The sequence below is a fragment of the Ictidomys tridecemlineatus genome, chromosome 12 (genome assembly GCF_052094955.1).
Source record: "Ictidomys tridecemlineatus isolate mIctTri1 chromosome 12, mIctTri1.hap1, whole genome shotgun sequence".
In the NCBI taxonomy this organism is placed as follows: Eukaryota; Metazoa; Chordata; class Mammalia; order Rodentia; family Sciuridae; genus Ictidomys; species Ictidomys tridecemlineatus.
This window is the reverse complement of record NC_135488.1, coordinates 35,695,264-35,715,815: the sequence shown is the minus strand read 5'-3', so window position 1 is coordinate 35,715,815 and position 20,552 is coordinate 35,695,264. Positions and strand designations below refer to the sequence as shown.

The window sequence follows — 20,552 nt, the reverse complement described above, 5'->3', positions numbered from 1 at the left end:
CTCAGATACAAGAGTGTGCACTTGAGTGCTTCATGATAGCCTGGAGAGGCCCTGGGCTCTGGAAGCTCGGTGCGGGTCTGGTTCTAATGATGTACTTGACTCAGCACTGGCAGTCACTGAACATGTCTCCTCTGCAGCTGGACACCTGCAGCATTAGCGTGTCTACTGCACATCCATAGAAATTCTGCCAAGAACCCCTTTAGCTCCGTATTTACATACATGCAAAGACTGACATTCCGAAGTTTGGCATGACCCCCCAGGTGATCCCGACCCCAAATTTTCACACCTAGTCATGCTAAGGAGGTTCTCTTCCCTGCCACCAGGAACACACCCCCTCCTACACATGTGACAAGTCACTGCCAGCTCCGCTGCTCCAACCTCACTCATTGAGAATACCAAGTTCTAGGCACTGCAGCCTGCACCCTGGACATATCTCTGCCTTCATCTGTCCACAGCACTTCCGTCTGCACTTCTGGCCTGCCAAACCCACAATACACAGGCCCACTCACCGCTGCAGCTGGGCATGCTGAGGCTCTCCCCACTCAGGTCAAGCCCTTAAGACTGACCTCTCTCTTCTTAATTTCCCACCACAGCCCCAGGGTTAGCTGTGTCTCCTGCCTTCCACTGTGGGGACACCCAGGAGGCAGCCCTGCTGTCGGGCTTACCAGGATGCGCTTTGTCTCCCTCAGGCTCTGTCCCTCTAGGAGGACGTGGACAAAGCGGATGTCTTCCACCTGGTCGCTGGAGTGAAGCAGTGAGGAGCTGCTACTGGTGACTTTTCTCACGCACCACTCATTGGTTTGGGTGGCCTGGGGCAATGGTCCTGCAGCCACCGCAGAGCTGCTGCTCACAGCTGCTGGGATCCTGGATGCCACTGCCACAGAAGGCTCCAAGAACTGTGGGGGATGACAACATCAGCAAAGCCCAGCACCTGCACCCCACCCAGCCTGGCAGTTGGCTCTGTGGGCATTCTAAAACATCCATCCAGAACCTGAGGTTCTTGTCCCCTTGGAGGATGTGGAGTGGCACCAGGAGTAAAGACTGAAGAAGGTGGCTGTTTACCTCCTTTGGCTTGACTTTAAACAACTTGCTGGCAGCTGTTTCCTGAAGAAGAAAGTTATAATCCACTCTGCCATCCAGGGCGTAATATACGTTTCCATCAGCAGGGATCCTCAGCTCTGGAGAGGCAGGGGCAGAGGCGTGGTAGGTGACACTCAAGTAATACACTACCCAACATCCCCCACAACTGAGAGCCTCTGCCAGCTCAGGTCTCACACACAGACCTGAGAGCCCCCGAATCCAGCTACTGTTGCACCAAAGACTCCCCACTGATTCCTCCCTGAGGACCCTCTATGCACAGGAGGTCCCCTACAGGAACACCTTTCAAGGAAATAGCCCCTTGTACCCCAGACCTTCTTAGTTCACGTTGGACCCACCAAAGACAAACAGCTAGAGTTTGTATCTGGATTGGTCCCCAAAGACTCATGTGTTCAAATTTTTCTCCCCACTGCAGCAATGATCACAGGTCAGTTTATGGAAAAGCACTTGATGGTGGGTGCCTCCACCTTGCCAGTGGATTCATCCACTCATACAGGGCTACACTAATTGGAGGGGTATGGTTTGGAGGTGTGTTGAGCGTAGGTGGAGGATGTCCACAGCAGGGCTGTGCCATCCAGAGATATATATTTCTCTTGAGTTCCCCACTTCTGCATTTTCTCCTCATGAGTCTAATTCTCATTCACATTTTTAATCAATTTATTGTTATACTTCTTGTTCGGCTTGTGTTTCTCCTTCTTGTTCTTGTTCTTCTTCATCTTCTCCTCATGCTTCTTCTTAAAGTCATCTTGACCTTCTTATTCATGGTCTCCGCCTTCAACTTATTTTCATTTTTCTACTTCTCCTTCTCCTCCTCCATGTCCTCCTTCTCCTCGTCCTCCTCATCCTTGTCCTCCTCCTCCTCGTCCTCCTCCTCCTCGTCCTCCTCCTCCTCTTTCTTCTTCTTCTTTCTCTCTCTCTCTCTCTCTCTCTCTCTCTCTCTCTCTCTCTCTCTCTCTCTCTCTCTCTCTCTCTCTCTCTCTCTCTCCAAGAAGAGTTTACAAGCTGTGAAGGGTTCTATTCTACCACACTCTTCTCTCTAGAAATGGCCTCTGGTCCTAAGTAAACTCAGTTTGCAATGAATAGAAAGATTGGAAGCCAGAAATGATTCTTCATTGAACTGCTTTTCTCATGTACTCATCTAGGTCAGGAAAGGCCACCAAAGTAGGCACCCTGTGGTTGTCTGTCTTCTTTGACACAAGACAAAGAAGCCTCTCTTCTTGGCCCCTTGTGGAAAATAGCTTTGCAATGCCTCCTCAGGCCAAGGAAAGAACACATGATAGGCAGGTCCACAGCCCCTGGGGAACATGAAGAACCTGCAGATTTATGCCCCATCATTACACTTTGTTTTATGCACAAGTCCCACCATACTCATCCTGGGCACTGGGTCAATGCACACTGTGTTCTGGCTCCCAGTTATCGTGAGCCCACTGTGACTCACTGCTCCCTACCCTCTGATGGTTCCACTTACTCTGATGGTTCGAGAGAATTTGCAGAAGCTCGTAGTTTTCTGGGTCCTCCTGCTGGAGCAAGTGTGCATCTAAGGCCCTGCGGATGATGACTGGAGCCCTGTCCTGGCAGGTCACCTGAGCAGGGTTGGAGAAAGCTCATCAGAGAGGGAATTTGGGAGTAGCTACCCAGAGGACAGTGCTCAAGGACAATCAGAGACAAGTGAGCTCTCAACACAAGGGCACCATCTTGATACCCTGCTACCTGAGGCCTTCATGTGATCATGTGGGGTCTTCCTATGAGCCTCTAGTCCAATCTTGGTACAAGAGTTTGCTTCAACCTGCTATGCCCTACAGGGACAAGGGAATAAGGACCAAAAGACTTTGTACAGACACACTCTAGTCCCATCAAGATGGGAGGAATGGTCCAGTGCACTTCCATATCCCTGCTCTGGTCTGGGATGCAGCTGCATTTTTGTATGGACCAGGCACAAACCCTAGGTGCTTTGGTCCTGACAGCCAGGGCACAACACACACTAGGACTCTTTAATGATAGGCATGGAAGCTGCTGGGCTCGAGAGTGTCAGTGCTTGCTAGGGTGTCAGGAGGTTCGGACCCAGCAGGTGCAGTGGTTCAACATAGCTCCCCTGGAGGTGGACACCAGAGTCTCATGATGGATACTCCACACCCAGGAAAATTCTGCAGAGAGAGCCGCTAAATCTCTATTCACATACATGCAAACTAGGACACTAATGGGGCCTTCCAAGGCCCCCAGTTCTCTGTGACCCACACCTACCCACCCTAATCATTCTACAATGGCTCCCTTCCCTTCAACCAGCAACATATCCCCTCCCACACACAAGAAAATGACTGCCAACTCCTGTGCTTCAACCTCCACGGTTCAATATACTCCTCCTCAATACCAAGGTCAGTAGAGGATGGCCTGTACCCTCGATATTTCTCTGACCTCCTCTGAACCCAGCACTCACTCCTGCACTTCTGACCTGCACATCCCAAAACACGCAGGCCCACTCGCACCCAGACCTGGCATGCTGCTGCTCTCCCGCCTCTCTCTTGCTCACTTTCTGCTCTCCTTCCTGACCTTCCAGAAGCTCCAGTTCAAGAAGACAGGCCTAGTCCAAAGTGTTTGCTGTGGACTCGGTCTTCCCCACTGTGGGCTCCCAGGAGACTCCCCTGCTCGAAGACTCACCAGGATGCTCCTATACTGTGTTGTCCTTTCCTTTTCCAGGTAGACGTGAATGAGGCACCTGCCTCTCATCCGCTTGTTATATTGGGGCCTTGGGGAGGACCGAGTAGAGACCCCTGATGTCCTGGACTCCGGCTCTGCCCCTTCCCTGGGAGAAGGCTCTGGCTCTGGGGTTGGCTGAGGAGCCGTGACAGGAACTGAGCTTGTAGCTAGAGGAGAAAAGATGCCAACATGACTGCCTTGCCCTGACCTTCCCACAGACAGACAATACCTCTGCTGCCAGGAAGAACTCAGGCCCTTGGCCCACACAGGACCTCTTTGCAGACTGGGGTCACTTCCTGAATGGACAAAGGCTTGTCCTAATTTCCAGCCCAACACCAGGCATACAGACTCCCTGCAGTGGGACAACAGTCGGACCTTTCCTCATATACCCTTAGGTACTCACCACAGTCCGCCTGGCTCTCAGGCTTTGCCTGGCTTGATTTGCCATCTTCAATTGCGGCCAGGAGGTGGTGTGCTTGGTGTTCCAGGTTCAAGCCTCCCAGCAGGAGCCACATGGATAGCAGCTGCTGCAGACTCAGAAAGCCTGGAGGCTGATGGGAAGCCTCGGAGTAGAGGTTCACCCAGGTCCCCAGGAAGGAAGGTGAGGCACTGTGGGGAGGAAGGTGTGGAGTCAGCAAAACCCTGGCCTTGCCTTCACCACGGCCTCCAGAGAAAACCTCTGACCCTACACTGGGGAGAGCAGTCTTTCCTCAGCCTTCCCAAGTCAAATCACCTTGCAGGTCCCTATTCTGGAAACAGGAGCCCACCCTCTTGACCCCAAGCCCATTCCATGTTGAAGTTGGTCCAGGGGTCCACCATAGTCACTGAAGAGGACAACGTGCACTTATGCCCCATGGAGTCAGGGATGCAGTCACATGTAGGATATGTACTCATGGCACCTGCGGTTTGAGGCTGACCCCCATGAAAAGGGACACAATGGCAGTCATTTGCACCCTATTTTTCAATGAATTATGAAATGTGACTGGAAACGTGTCTTCACACAGTGGGTGCTTTCTCCATGTTCATCAGTGAATGAGCCCAAACTGCTGATTCCCACATATCTCTGGGTGTGGGAGCCGCCATGTCCAAAGCCCCTGTCCAGCTATGTCCCAGCTAGGATGCTCTGTCCCACTATGGAAATTAACATGTCTTTATTAACCCAAAAGTGCTTTTCCCAAGGCCTGAGTTTTGAGACGCCTCTGGCACAGATCTACGTTCTTCACAAAGCCAATATCACACCAGAAAGACCACCTGGCCTCGCTGAGTCCACCTGGGAATGAGCTCAGTGCACACCATTGAGCTGTGGTGCCCAGTGTGTGGGGACTGCTCCACGGACCTCTGTGGATCAGCTGGAGTCAGGATGGTTTCTCTGCCTGAGAGCGGAGTTCACTCCCCTTGCAAGGCTGTGGCAGGCACCTCCAGGACTCGTCCCATTCGGGACTGACATTCCACTATGAGTGTGGTCCTCTATCTCATTAGGTATCACAAACCTTTGGGTCCCTGAGAGGTACATGGCAGCCCCAAGACCCAGGCATGAGGGGGCTACACACTTGGGCTTGGTGGTCTGGTGCTTACCTTGGGAACAAGAGATCCAGCACCTGATGGGTGGGGATGGAATCCCAGGAGATTAACCCCATGTTGCCGCTGAAATGTAGGTTCCTCCCACAAATGACAGGCAGGAGCTCATTCCTAAGCTGGTCCTGCCTGTAAGGTTCAAGGCTCTGTACCCTGAAGGGCTCCTCCGTGTTCTCATCATTTTCACCCTGTGTTGGGACCAAGAATGTTGGTTTAAAATGGAAATGGTGACAAACAGAAAAATGACTTGTGCCAATACACTAGAGTCAAAGCACAATGGGACAGTTCCCATCAGTACAAACACACACCCACACACACCCACACACACACAGTCAGAATAGGAGTCCTGGGCCATTCATCAGGGATCAGACTAGAGGGCCTGCTGGGCTCACCTGCCCTGTGCTACTCACTGTTACTCTTGAGCTCCTCTGCGACAATCGCCAGAGGCTCTGGCGTCTAAGATGAAGCCTCACCCAGTGCATCCACAAAAGGGCTAGTTGGCCCCCCTGAGATTCCTGGGAGCCTGAGGCTCGGCATTGTTTGCAACCACAGGAGAACATCCTTCTCACTCCAGTTTCTCCAACCAAATGAGCTCGGATGGCTTGGTCAGTTAAGTGGGTGCCTGGATACCAGGGTTCCATGTTCTGTTTGATCCATTGTCAAGGCAATGATGTCATTTCCTGTGCCCATACCTGAGCCTCTTTTCACATAAGACCACTTTCAAAAGCCCTATGAGCTGCTGATTTCTCCTCCATGCCTAAACATCTCAGGTGCGCAGGTGTTCACCAACAACTACCCAAACATCCCCACCAGCATCTGCCCTGCTTGGTGCCACTAGAGTTCCAGCTTGGAGCCTTCAAAAATGCATTCACAACCAGTCCTTCCCTCTCAGCAGCTTTTGGACCCTGGTCCCATCATTGTGCAACTCATGGTGTGCCCAGTCTTTTCTGGAAAGTAGGGTAGCATCTAATCTCTAGGGTTTATTGTGTCTATTGGCCCATAACACCCTCTATTCTCTCTGAAACCAGAGATGGGACTCACAGGTGGCTAAAGCACAAATGTAGAGATGGGACAATCACAAGAAGGGCAGAGACAAAGAATGCACCCCAACTCAATCAGGCCTGTGTCCCACACAGGGACGTGGCCAATGTCCGTCCCATCGTGGCTGCAGTTCCCTCTCTACACCATGGCAAGTTGGAGGGGACTGAGATGCAGAGGCTGCTCCCCTCTGCCATACAACTTCCCAAGGCTTCTCCTAAGATTTCAAAAGGGCCAAGTGTGTCTAGTGTTGGGGTCTCACAGAGACTCCGAGGTACCACAGCATCCTGCTGCCCAGAACCGGTTCACCCCTCACCTCAAGGGGGCTCAGCCTCTGCATTCATGGGAATTGAAGTGGGTACAGGTGATGGGATATCACCTCCAAGACTGAGTTATGCCAAGTCTATGACCCCTGTCTGCATCCCTGTCTCCAGCACCACTCCCTTCTCTCTCTTTCCTCCCCAGAGCAAACAAATCCATTTAGCAAGTGTGTCCTGTGATAAAGACATGACAGTCACCCATCCTCTCATTGCAAAAACACTGAGGCTCAGCCAACATGGATCCTACCAGGAACACAGGCATAAACTCAGAGTCCGATCCTCCCAGCCCAGCCTCAGTGGAGCCTGGACTCCCAGCCTCCTGAGTCAAGGAAACAGAGGTGCCTAGCCGAGCCACCTTGGATGCAGCCACACACAAACTGAACTCATCAATGCCCCTTGCTCTCAGTTGTGAGTAAGAGGGGAGGTGGTGTTTCACAACCCTGGACATCAAGTGCAGTCTCCAGGCTTTGGGGTGTGCCCTGGCCTCTCTCTATCTGCCCAGGCCCTCCAACTCACACTGGCCTTTTACCCAACCTCCTCCTAGGGCCAAACTCAATCCTGCCTCTCAATTTCTTCTGCCTTCCCCAACACACTGCTCCGCAAAATGAGCAGGGCTGGCTCTCTGTTATCACGCTGGTGTCAGCAGCAATGCCACCCCACTGACATCATTCTGAGTCCCAACCTAGGCACTCCAGCTGTCCTTGCCACATGTGGCCCTGTTTGGGCTCTGGCTCTTGCTCTTTTCTTTCATGTGCATGTGTTTTGAGGTTTTGAGTTTCTCCCACTGCAGAACTGCAGCTGTGGCAGGGTAGAGCTCATGAAGGTGACATTCTGAGCCACATCCAATCCCATCAGGACTGTGAACTGGGGTGATGCTGGAACACAGTGATGAGTGAACACATGGGAGGTGGTTGGACCCACCTTGCCTCTGAGTGGTTTCCTTTCAGGACAGGAATGTAGGGATGGGAGCCCCTGGCGTGGGGTGCTTTGCACAAGGCGTGACCACGGGCTCTTTCCTGGCAAAAACTGGCTCCACTCAGCATGGAGAGCACTGTCATTCCTGGTGGCTAACAACAGCCCTGGACCCCAGAAAGGAACCCACACTCAAGATTAACGTCTGAGTGTGCGTGTCCTCGAGGAAATGAGGTCTCCTGATCCCAGGTGCAAAGGGGTAAGTCCTCTAACTCCAGGGGCCATGAAGGGACATCTGAGATTCCCTTGTCCTTCTTTCCCTCTCTGAACCCATGGTGTCCTCACACTAACCACAGTTAGGACCCTGGCCTCATTCCCCAGTTGGGATCATTAGGCTCCATAAAGGACAGTCTCTAAGATGCTCAGTAAACCACCACCCTCTGCACAACCCATAACCCTATTCACCCAAGAGGCAAGAGGATTTCTATTCAGGAAAACCAGGACAGGGAGAGCCTTTCTCAAGGACACAAGGACATTAGTGAGTGAGGGAGTGATTAATGGATGGAGAACTATTTCCACCACCAACTTCCAGGAGCATATATGGCCCTTTGGGCACAGGTACGGACCCTTTTTTTCCAATCAACTTTTTCAGAGAAGTGAGGCTGCCTTCTAGATGGCACCTCCACACTAAGGGGGTCTCCTACTTCTTCCACATGTACATATTGCAACGGGCCTCCCACTGTGCATCTGAGAACACTCTGTGGGCATCTGTAGCCTTTCAAGACCCCAGAAACCATGCGGGCACCCCAGCACCAGCAGAGCATTTGTGCACATCACAACAATCACCCCGGGTGAGAACTCTCCGTTCCACTCTGTACTAGGCCCTGCCATCTGTACTGATCAGTCCAACCCCTCTCCTTCCTGTTTCTTGATTATACTACCATGGTTCCCACACATGGATGCCAGGGTGCTTGTGGCCCCCCCAAACATTTGAGTTCCAGGAACAGTGGAATGTGTTTGGGAACTTCTGGATGACGGGAAGTCCCACCCTCCAGGGTTTCATCTTCAATGTAATGAGTGCAGAGGGAGCCAGGAGGGCTCTGTCAGGTAGAGAGAGGTGGGAGCTGATGGAGCCTCAACTAAGTGCCCAGGACTCTGGGTTCAGAGCTGGTGTTATGTGGAATTGTTGAGGGACGTGAAGAAAACCCAGCTCACTGTACGCAGAGACAGCAGATGCCCTCACATGGTCAGGCTGCTGTGCTAATCAGAGCCCCAAGATGTTCCACAGGTGTGCAGGTGGGGAACCCACGTGCCAGCCCAGGCTGTTCCTGAGCACCTCTACCTGGATTCGGAGCACGTGACTCTGCATCAGCGTCCTCACATCAATGTATCCCGGCCCCCCACCCCAAAAGTTCTCTCAGAGACAGTGAGGTTCCACTGCTCTGGACTTGCCCTTTTCTCTGGGATTCTGGGGTTCCATTAATTAGGAGGTCACAACAATTCTCAGCACACAGGCTGAGCCTACTGAGATCCCAGGAGTATCCAGGCATTGCTTCTATTTATAGTCCATCATGTCCCACCACACTGTGGACACGTATTGCACTCACCTAAAGAAACCACCAGGCCCAGGGCCTTCGTGCCACTGGCCTGCAGACACCTGGAGGAACAGGCAACCTATAGGCTGCGTGGAACCAAAGACCCTAGATCCTGGGATCTGAGCTGGACACACAGCTCATGTGCACACAGTCACCACTGTCACCGAGAGTGCAATTGAAACACCCGCAGAGTTAGCAGTGGACCTGATATGCCCACGAGTGGGGGTGAACTGCATCCCTTGAAAATGATCGTGTCCAGAGAAAGGCAAATTTTGTAGGATTTCACTTATCTCAGATTCTCAATTATCAGGTTCATAAAAAGATAAAGTACAATGTTCTTTTCCTGGGCCTCAAGGGCACTAGAATTCTGCATTGATGGCAAGAGTATGTCCACGTGACTTCTGGAGATGCATGGTGGTGACGCCTATACACCAACATGAACATGCTTAATGCCACTCAACTGTGTCCTCCAAAATGGTTTAATTACAAAACAGATGTTCGGTGTCAATTACCACAATGTAAACCCTTGGGAGACTGCTGATTGACTCATCTTAGCGTAAGTCAATGAATAAAGGTCCTAAGGTGCGAAGCTACAAAATGAGGGATGAGCATGGATGAGGATGGGCGGGAGAATCCTCCCCCTCTAACACAATTAGGGAAGGATGTGCTGCCCTCAAGTGGCTGGGGGGCCTGGGATCCTGCCACAGAGGGGGATTCCAAACCTCACATCCCCTGACCCAGGCCAGAAGACCAGGTAGAGTCCAAGGACCCTGGGGTGGCCCAATGGCAATAAAGGTCAAAAGGAACTGGGATCTGCCTGGACCCTCAATCCCCTACTCTGAGCAGGGCTGCATTATGAGGCCAGAGGCCATCCACAGCAATCTGCCTTTACAGGAAAACAGGGACTGCAGGCTGCCTCTGGCTCACTGACTCAGGATGGTGTTTTCATAAAGCAAGACCACTTCCTCACATTTGACCAGCAGCTCATGCGCTGACAGCACAATGGCTGGCTTGACTCAGGCCCTGAGAAATGAAATAGAAAATTCATAGCAAACCCATCTTCAGCTCTTCCACATCATCAGGGGGTGTGATTCATTTCCATCAACAAAGATGTCTGAAATGATGTCTAAACATGCTGGGGACTCACCTCCGTGTGGAACTTTTCAGGAAAAAGGGGATCAAATCTCATGAAGCAACTCTTCTCTCCTCTAGCCCATGGGCAATGCAAGGAACCTGCATGTTACCAGAGGCTCACTCTCTCTTCTCATGTCTTCTGGAAAGGATTCATGAATGCTTCCTTCAAGGTGAAGCAGAAGCCTGCATTCCCAGCTGCACAGAAGTGTTTGAGGGCAGTGTCTCCCTTAAAACCCAAGAAGAAAAACAGGTCATTAAACAGGCACATGGATTAGAGTACATGATCAATGATCCCTCCTCCCTGAAGCCTTCCACATGCCCACCTTCCACATTCACAGAGAAATGCTTGGCCATTCTCAAGACCAGGAGACCATGATGCTCATCACCAGGAAGTCAATAGGAACATGAACAGAGCAGCATGGATTGCACAAGGTGGCACACCAAGGATCTGCAGCACAGCTGCTAGAACACCAGAGCTGAACTTCAGTATTGACTTTCTGCCACCTGCCGAGTACGATGGTAATGTCAAGCACAACATGCAGATATGCAAGTAGTGGGTGACACGGTGCATCCATTCACAGAAGTGGGCAACATCTTCATTGGAACAAGGAAGTATCTTATCCTTACTCATCAAAATCATCACAAAGAATAAAATGGATGCAAGACTTCTCATTTCACTATCATGTAGCTGTTGGATTTCCCTATTAAATAATACCTCCTCCAAAATAAAAAAAATATCTCAGATATGTGTCAACTATTCGATGGATGACATTTTAAAAACTAGGCCTTTCCTTCATATTTATGTATGGTATAGCCCTGCCTAAGGCTCTTTGAGAAAGGAGCACATAGAATTGGATCTTTGAAAATCTCACATTTGCCGATAAATATTACCGACAATGTCAGGCATGGCGAAGTGAAAAGTGGGACTTTGGATACTCAAAGAATGCTATGTTGTGAGATTGGTGTCTCTGACTCATAGACAGCATGTGGTTTCTATGAAAGCTGGTGAGGGAGCAGGAGTAACGAAGCTCATGGAACAGATGACCTCAGGGAATACTGACAGATAGGCCAAACTGGAGAACATGTTCCAGCTAACATTGGTATTTGGGCTCCTGAGCCCAGTCCTGTTTTAAAAAAAGTTGCAGACAGGCAGTGTTCATGTACAAAATGTCTACCATGTAAAAGTGGGTAATTGAAATGTCATCTAGGTACACATCTGATAGAATGGTCTGCCAACCTATGGATTTCATTCTAACAAATAAAAAGAAAAACACAGACATGAGACAAAAAGATAAAACCTTGTCTTCACCAGGATGCCTAAAAATAAGTTTTATTTGCCTCATGCAAAGAGCTTTCAATAGAACTTCTGATTTCTGAATGAACCCATTCAATTTTATAATGCACAGATCATAAGGTTTTCTTTACAGAATATTCTCTTCTTCTTCTTCTTCAAGCCTCACATAGAAAATGTCTCACAGGACATAGGAGGGGAATGACCCAAAGGATGAGAGAATGGCTGGAACCGTTCTCAAATGTGCCCATGTAGCCTAAAGTTTGAAGGCACCTAATTGTACTCTAAAACAATGATGAACCTATTTGATCCATTAATTAATAAATAGCACCGCTTTACCACTTGAACCAAATCACAGAAAAATGGAAACAGATGATCGAATTCCTCTTCTCCCATCACCTCCTGGCCCAGACTCTCCCCAGAGGTGGCTCTGGTCATCTGTCTATTAGGGAGTCACCCGTGGTCCCCTATCTCTCAGAAAAGAAAATCACCTCAGCTACTGTCCCTAAAGCCAAGTGATGGCTGCGGTTTCCACACCGTGTGGATCTGGAGAGATGCACAGTGCCGCTGGACCAGCCTATGTTCAGGGCTGTGTCTGTGTCCCACAGCTGAAACATGTGGTCCAGGGTCTTCTTTCCACCCACAGGTCCTAAGAACTTGCAGTCAGCACGTGCCTCCTTATTCACTGTGGCCACAGACTTCCTGCCAATGGCCATTGCATTGTACACGTCTTATAATTTAACACGGCATTGAAATGAACTTCCTTCTGGGAGCTTCCCAGGGCACGTCCCAAGACCTGAATTTCTGTGTTGTAGGGAGCATAGCATTCGTGCATTTTTTAAGTTTCATGGATAATGTTAAATGTGCCTCCAAAGTGTATGAAAAAAGCTTATCTTCCTATCCCCTCCCAGCACATATTATCAACATCCTTAATTTGGGTAAAAAATAAATAAATAAAACACATCATTTGAGCCTGTGTTCATCTTCTTGCCAGCTGTGTTCCAGTGACCTCCTCCCGTGCATAGTGCTCATCTGTGTTTCTCCTCGTGCCTCCTGTTCTACTGGGTTGCCATTTCCTCCCAATCGGTCCCTCTGTTTTGACAATGTTTGGGGCATATTTCGTTGGAGAGTAGTTTCTAACGTGGATGGTCAATTGAACCATCTTGACAGCTTTGGGTTTTGAGGATTGAAGCCAACCCTCCCCATTTCTAGGCCACAGCCTCTTCTCCTAGATTTCTACCAGTATTCCAGTAAATATTTCATTGAATTTGGTTGGTCTCTGTGTCTGGGTTCAAGACTTAGGTCCTGCACTTGCTAGCAGGGACATTGTGCTTTCTGGTTTGTTGTGTTGGCTTCTTGGGGACACTGTGAGGATCAGGTAGGCAAGGCAGGTAGAGTGGCTGGCCTAGAGCATGGCCCAGAGGGAGCGTTTGATCAACATTATTTGTAAAATGACAGCTGTCAATTATCACAACCAACATGAAAGGCCATCCTAATAATCATCATTATGAAAATATTGGTCACAATAATGTTTTCTACTTCTATGGTACATCTGTATTATACTCTCCATGAGTGAGGTCACAGGCCATGTGTCATTGTGTGCCTGCTTCTGTCATTTAGCCTGGAGGCCCCTGGCATAGTTTGCGCTTCAGGACTGGAAGCTCTTTTACGATACAGTTTTCAAGTGGCCATTGGTCGCCTGATGGTACTCCATGGGGTCATCTGAGCCTGGCTTGCATCTGGCTCCTGCAACCAACATCCTGTTTTGCTAGAAACTCCATCGAAAGAGGCTTGGAACTCCTGCTCTCTTGTTCATCTCTGAAGTTCTGCCATTTCTTCTCAGATGGCTCCACAAACCTTTCAAAACCCTCCCCTGCTCCAGGGCTTTGAAGCGGTTTCTTTGGAAGCTTCTGCACAGGGTTAAGGACAAGCCATTCCTCACATGCTCCTTCCACAGGAGGAAGAGAGGGGCCAGAGGGGCCACAGGGAGCAACCTCCTGCTCTGTTCCAGGCAGCCACTTCCAGGCTGGGGCTGCAGCCTGGGGCTCTCAGGACGGCTCTGGCTAAGGGGGAAGCCCTACCCAAGCCTGGGTCACAGCCTCCCATGCCCCAGGGCAGCTGGTGAGCACTGGTAAAGGGTGGAGGGGAAGGCTTGCACCCCAGGAGTCGGGTCTGGACAGCATTCAGGTGGGAAGAGACCACTGGTCACCAAGGGGATGTGAAGCAGGGGGTGACCCAGGGCAGCCATGAGATCTCCTCTAAAGACCACTGTGGTCCCAGCAGTACAAAGGGACTGAGTGACATTATTACTCTTCCCTGTTTTAAGGACAGAGGTGTGGAAGGGATTCCTGAGAGTCACAGAAAACGTGGCTCACAGGTTTCATTTTGCCATCTAGGAGTGACCTTGGCCGCACTGGTGGCAATTCCCCGGACCTTTGATGAGCCCCCTGGCATCCTCCCAGTGAGTCCTCCCAGGCCCAGTCTCAGGGGCAGACAGCTGCTCTGACTGCTCTCCCTGGACCTGAGGATCACATGGGGTTTTGAAATTCTTTTTGTTGCCGCACTGGGCATTGAACCCAGGGCCTTGCACATGCTAGGCAAGTGCTCTACCGCGGAGCTCACCCAGCCCTGAGGGTGACAGGTTTGGAGAGCATTTGCTACCTGAGTCTTGGTGAGGTGAATCCTCATAGCCCTGAAGTCAACACGTTTCTCTACCAGCTGCGTTTGCAGGGTTAAGATCTTAGCTTGAGTTTTGTTTTCCCTTATTTCTTCACTTCTCTCTCTCTCTCTCTTTTGGTACCAGGGGTTGAACCAAGGGGTGCTTTACCACTGAGCCACATCCCCAGCCCTTTTTAAAATACTTCATTACAGACAGAGTCTCACTGAGTTGCTCAGAGCCTCACTAAATGGCTAAGGTTGGCTTCAAACATGCCATCCTCCAGCCTCAGCCTCCAGAGTGTCTGGGATTACAGGCATGTACCACTGCCCCCCAGCTCTGCACTATTCTTAATCAGAGAACCTGTGGGGCTATGTTTACTAGGTATGAATTGAGTTGCCCTCCAGAGAAAAGAAAAAGTAACAAAGCACTGCTGTGTGGGCAAATCAGGGATGACCCCAGGACAGGGTCAGCTTTCTCTCCAAGGAAACCCCACTGCCCAAAAGGAGCCCCTTGGCCAACGCAGTGGTGCACTCCTGGAATCCCTGCACCTCGGGAGGCTGAGGCAGGAGGATCAAAAATTTCAAAATCAGCCTTAGCAATGGCAAGGCACTAAGCAAATCAGTGAGACCCTGAGCCTAAATCAAATTCAAAATTGGGCTGGGGATGGGGTTCAGTGGTCAAGAATCCCTGAGATCAATCACTGGTACCACCCCCCGTGAAATAAAAGAGCCTCTGCTAAGGACTTCCATGTTGGCTGAGGCAGCTGCCTACAGTGGGTGTCCTGCAGAATGCAGTCAATCTCCCCAGGCCTGGCCTGTGGGGAGGGGTTGGCCCGGAGACCGGGGGTTAGCCCCCAGCTAATGATCACTTGGTATTGTGGTTTGGATGTCAAATGTCCCCATTGCCCATGTGCTAAAGGCTTGGTCACCAGCCTGTGGCCCTTGGGACATAATGGAAACTTTAGTAGGTGGGGCCTCCTGGAAGGAATGAGATCATTAGGGGTGTGACCTTGAGGGGGATATTGGGACCCAGCCCAGTCCTACCCACCCTCTTCCCAGTTACCCAGAGATGAGCAGCCTCCTCTGTCATGTGCTCCAGCTGCCAGGATGTCCTACTGTGCTGTCACAGGCCCAAAGCAACAGGGCTAAGGTGCCATGGACTGAGACCTATGCAGCCATGAGCCAAAAGAAACCCTGTTTCCTTTTAAGGGGATTCTCTCAGATGCTTTGTCACAGCAACAGAAAGCTGACAGCACCCTTGGTCTGTGCCCCTGCTTTATACATAGGGATGCTGAGGGCCCACAGGAAGCCGAGCAGCCCCAGGTCACATGGTCCCATAAAAACAATTATTATCTATTCATTCACTGACTACATGGCAGGAGCTGGACTCCAGATCTCAGTGTTTGAAAAAGTTGTGTTTCCTTCCTGCCCCTTAGTCCCTCGCTCTCTCTTTTTGTATGAATCCAAGAAGGACCTTCAGGAGATTGCAATGCCATCCAGTCATCCTAGCCAGATTTGTACTTGAACATGAAATTCATGGGATGTTTCTGCTTCACATTGTGTTAGTCACTAGTCATCAGAGAGCTCTGTGCTTTCACCTACAGAGTGCCACCCCACTTCCCTGCTGCAAGGGCTCTTCCTGCCAGGTCACCTGCTGGATGGAGGGCACTGCCCAGTGCCCTAGATCTCTCCTGAATGTCCTGTGACCAACCCACTGCAGGCCAGGCAGACATCCACAGAAAAAAACAGCGAGAGGGTCTGGCGCCCCCTTCAGGTACTGTTATATAGATGCCCACAGAACATTCCTCAAACCTGCAGCAGCTTGGACTGCATCCAAATGCAACCACAGGCCGAGCACAGTGCCACCCACCTGTGATAGAGTGACTCAGGAGGCTGAGGCAGGAGGATTGTGGGTTTGAGGCCAGGTTTAGCAACTTATTGAGGCACTGTCTTAAGATAAAGAATTAAAAGGGCTGAGGATGTAGCTCAGTGGCAGAGCCCCTGGTCCAATCCCCAGTACCAAGAGGAGGTGGAGATACCAGAGATGGGAACTTATGAGTTGGGTCAATGGTAACTCCAAGCCCAATGAGACTGAATGCACAGGGGAAGCTTTAACCCGCAAAAGAAAAGGAGGCAGGGAGCTTCAGCTCCAGGTAAAGGACTAGGAATTGAACCCGGGTGCCTTACCACTGAGTACACCCCAATCCTTTTTATTCTTGTTTTGAGAAGGGGTCTTGCTACGTTGCTGAGGGTCTCACAAAATCACCAAGGTTGACCTCAAGTGATCCTCCTGCCTCAGCCTCCCGAGAATCTCTGGGATTACAGGCATGCACCACCATGCCCAGCAAGAAAGGAACTTTTATCAGTGCAGCCACACGGGGAAGGCAGGGGACCCACATCTTAGCCTGTCTTCAGGGGGTGACAATGACTTGGAGCTTTTATAGAGAGGGGAATGAGGGCAAGGGCTTGGGCTTTGCACAGCTGCCAAAGCAGGTGGTCCTGACCAGTTGAGGTCTGTCCATCTTCCCTGGATTGGCCAGGTGGTGCCTTGTCAGGAGAGCTGTGTCACCTGCTTTGGCTCTCAGATGCACATCAATCAGACCTTGTTTCTGGGACATGAAACAGACTGCATGGGGGTGGGGGTCTGGATTCTGAATTAAGAGCAACTTTCTTCTGCTGAAAATAGAGACGGGCTGCAACCCTACTCCCACCTCAGGAGCCAGGAAAGCTAAGATGGGTCCCGCCCTTCCTCAAGCCTGGGCACAGGCCATCTGCCTAGGCATTTTCTGTGTTTTTCCCATTTTTGCTTTTCTTCAGGCCAAGGAAATTCACGGATGTAGATCACTTGGGTTTTGTTTCTATAAACTGTAACCACTTCTGTGGGTCAGGGGCTTCTTCCAAGCCTTCTGGCTGCTTCTCCCCAGTTTGATCAAAGTTCTTCATTTTTTCCTTTTTATTTCTTTTTTTTGCCTGTTCCTTGTGCTGGTGGGCACTGATGCAGCCAGCAGGGTCCAGTAACAAATCCAAGGTGACTCAGGCAAAGGGGATGGATGGGCCATATATTGAGGCAGAGATGCTGCCCTTCTAATTCTGCCTTTAGCCATCCATTGGATGTCTGCGGGTAGAGGTGGAGGGCTGGAGTCCTCCTTACAAAATCCTTACAACTCAAGTCAGCAAACACTGAAAGCCCTGTCGCCCTCAGGGACAGGGCACCAGACAGTTCCTCGGTGCCTCCCAAAGGCTGCCAAGGGAGAAGTCACTTGGGGCCCGACTCCAGGAGGATCATCAAGGGGCGGGACAGGGGGACTTCAGGTAAAAAGCCGCAGCCAGCTCGCCCTAGGACCCCAGCCCTCACCAGCCCCACCGCTTTCCTGGACAGAAAGGTTTCCTCGAGCATCCTCACTGGGTGTCCCTGCAGCAGGGCCCCAAGATTGTTCTGGAAAGGGACCTGTCAGGTGGGAGCGACAGAATCTCATGAAATTTTAAGTACAACAGAATGCCAAATGACTACTCATTCCAGTGAAGACATGCTGCAAATAAGACTTAGAACACGTGCTGCAAACAAGACTTAGAAAAGTGTCCTCAGAGAAGATTCTGTCATTCTGCATTTGTTTCTGAAAGTTGAAGCACACAGTTCTAATGAGCCCAGGAAGAGGTTGATACCCAGTTGAGTTGGCATATGATGTGCCAGAGGTCAGGACTTCAGGGCTGCTGTCAGGTGGTTCCCGGGCTCTTCTGGTCCTCACCTTCACTCAGGGACTTTTTGTTAGTGATGGAGTTCAGCAATGGATTACTGGCCCAGAGACTTGTTCAGTATTGCTCCGTAGGAGCAAAACACTGTCACCAGTTGTAGGTAGCCAACTCCAGGTGAGAAACTTGATAGATGTTAATGCTCACGGCTTCACACCAGCAACCTGCCCCTCAGTGATCATGCTCTCTAAAATATACACCATGCTAAATTGTGTGGAAGCATTCTAGGTCTAGCCAAACCACACGATCTTTCAAAAACAGCCCAATAACATTTAGAGGATTCACTCTCCAAAGCAAGCTTGCCAATGCCTGAGCGCCCACACACTCTATTGGCGCCAACCTCACCTCCTTTTAGAATGCACACATCCACCAAGATACCACTGCCTGTGGTGGTTGAGCAGCCTTTCCAATGGACGAGGTGGATGTGAATGTAACACGTGAAGGAATTAGCATTTACCAACAACTGGAAGAAAAAAATCCATTCTCTAAGATATGATGACGGAGCGGCTCTGTGATCTAGACCATCCCCCTCTCCTGCATCCTCTCTCTTTTCCTCTGCCTCGATGGACCTCCAACTGAGCCCAGAAAGATGTGTCCTTTCTAGTCAGAAGCCCTGTCATGGCTTCCATTTCCAGGCCCTGATTCCTGGTTAACTGCAGCCAGAGCTCGCTTTCAAGGTACTCTCTTCAGATCCCTTCCCTACCCTAACCACAGTGTGGGCTCTGGCCCCACCCTTACTCTCTACACCACCATTCCACATTAGGGTCTTCCTGTCCCTCTCTGTGACCCAGGACTTCCCATGACCGACCCCACCCAACAACAAGCTGTTGAACCAGGTGCCATCAAATGGAAGAAATGACCAGAGATGGCTAACTTGAAGATTTCACAGAATAGTCCATGAGACAAGGAATATCGTGAACCAGTGAAATGACATAAGAGGAAGTCAATGAATTCTAACCTCAAGAGCAAATCCTACAGTACACTGGCTCTCAAATTCAGCTACACACTGGAGCCACCTGGGAGCTGTGCATAGTACTGACCGCTGGACCACCCACTGGCCCTGGGCTGATGGAATGGCTCTGGGCTAAGATGGGACACTGGGGTTTGTAAATTACCAGTTGAGTATAATATAAAGCAAACTTTGAGAACATTGCTTTTTTCCCCACATGAAGAACTGTGTGCATACAGATGCAGAAGTACACAAATCTGCAGCATAAACCTCCTTGAGGGCCATAGATTAAATGCACTGCAATCACCAGCATCCTGGCTAGGAACACCACCAGCCTCCTATTTCCACCTTCCAGGTGATTGCAGCCCCGCCATCCAAGCATGGAGGAGTCCTCCCTGCTGAGAAATTTCAGTGTGCAGAATGGAGAGCCCTCTCTCCTGGGAATCCCTGCTTAGACAATAAGTGCACTGGAGAAGTTGAAATCAAGTGGGAGGCACATGGGGAGGCTTCTTGGATGAGGCCCTATTGAAAGGAGGATGGGATCTGAGGAGTGGACCAGAGAGAGGAAAGATGGGAAGTACAGCAAGTACATTCAGAGCCGAGGTCAGGCCCAAAATACAATGTTGGCTGACAAGAGAGCCCTTGCACCAGGATCAACAATTTTGAGAAGGCAATGAGGACTGCCTGAAAAGATCAATTCCACAAAATTCCATGGAAACCCACTCATCACACCTTTCTGAAAACACTGGAAATGTAGGTTTCATGCAAGGAACTCTGGGTGACAGATGGCAAAGTTTGCCAAATGCAAACATGCCTACCAGCTCTGAGAAGCCATTCTCATTCACACTGCTTCAACCAGGGAAAATCCCCATGTGCTCACTGAGAACAAGTTAGCTTGTGCCACTTGAAGCTGCTTCAACAAACAGCTTCACTTCTGCACTTCTAAGCTGTTCTCCTCAAGAACTTTCAGAGCACAGTTCAGGCATGAAACACAAAGGGTGCCAGAAAGAGATCTCTTGAATCTAGCATCACCAACGTGCAGTGAAAAAGAGGACCAGCTGAGAAGATCAGTTCTCCAAAGTCTCACTGACATCCATTTGTCACACTCATTTACAACATTCACTTGAAGTGCAGGTGCCCACATGAGTGAACTGTTTTTTTTTTATCAATGGCACAGAGGCTTCAATGTGTAAGCATGCCTGTCACCTGTAAGAAGCAGTTTTGAATTCTTCTAGGTCCACAGGAAAAAAAAAATAGCATGTGCTCACTTACAACAAAGTTAATCAACAAAGCAAATTGAAACTGCTTGCAGCAAACAGCTTCCATTCTCCCATTCCCCAGCTATTTTCAGCAATCGCATCCAGAGTCCAATTCCAGCTCAATATAAAATGTGTGCTCCCAAGGAAGCCTGTATAATTGACATCACCCAACTTGGGGAGGCAAGGGGAATGCTGAGAAGATCAGTTCTTCAAAACTCCTACTTTTTCAGAAAACTCATTGAAAGGCAGGGTACCCACTTGCAGCCATCAGTGGTTGAC

General features: G+C 50.2%; 1 protein-coding gene across 1 annotated transcript; it reads right to left on the bottom strand.

Annotated features, from left to right (window-relative positions):
• Positions 1 to 1,066: 1,066 nt before the first annotated feature.
• LOC144369237 (uncharacterized) lies at positions 1,067 to 19,971 on the bottom strand. Its single transcript, XM_078028439.1, has 5 exons — positions 10,380 to 19,971; positions 5,368 to 5,555; positions 4,196 to 4,401; positions 3,754 to 3,959; positions 1,067 to 2,681 (listed from the first exon to the last, which is right to left on the bottom strand). Exons 1-5 carry the CDS (start codon positions 10,419 to 10,421, stop codon positions 2,484 to 2,486), a joined length of 840 nt encoding a protein of 279 aa, XP_077884565.1. The 5' UTR covers positions 10,422 to 19,971; the 3' UTR covers positions 1,067 to 2,483.
• Positions 19,972 to 20,552: the final 581 nt, after the last annotated feature.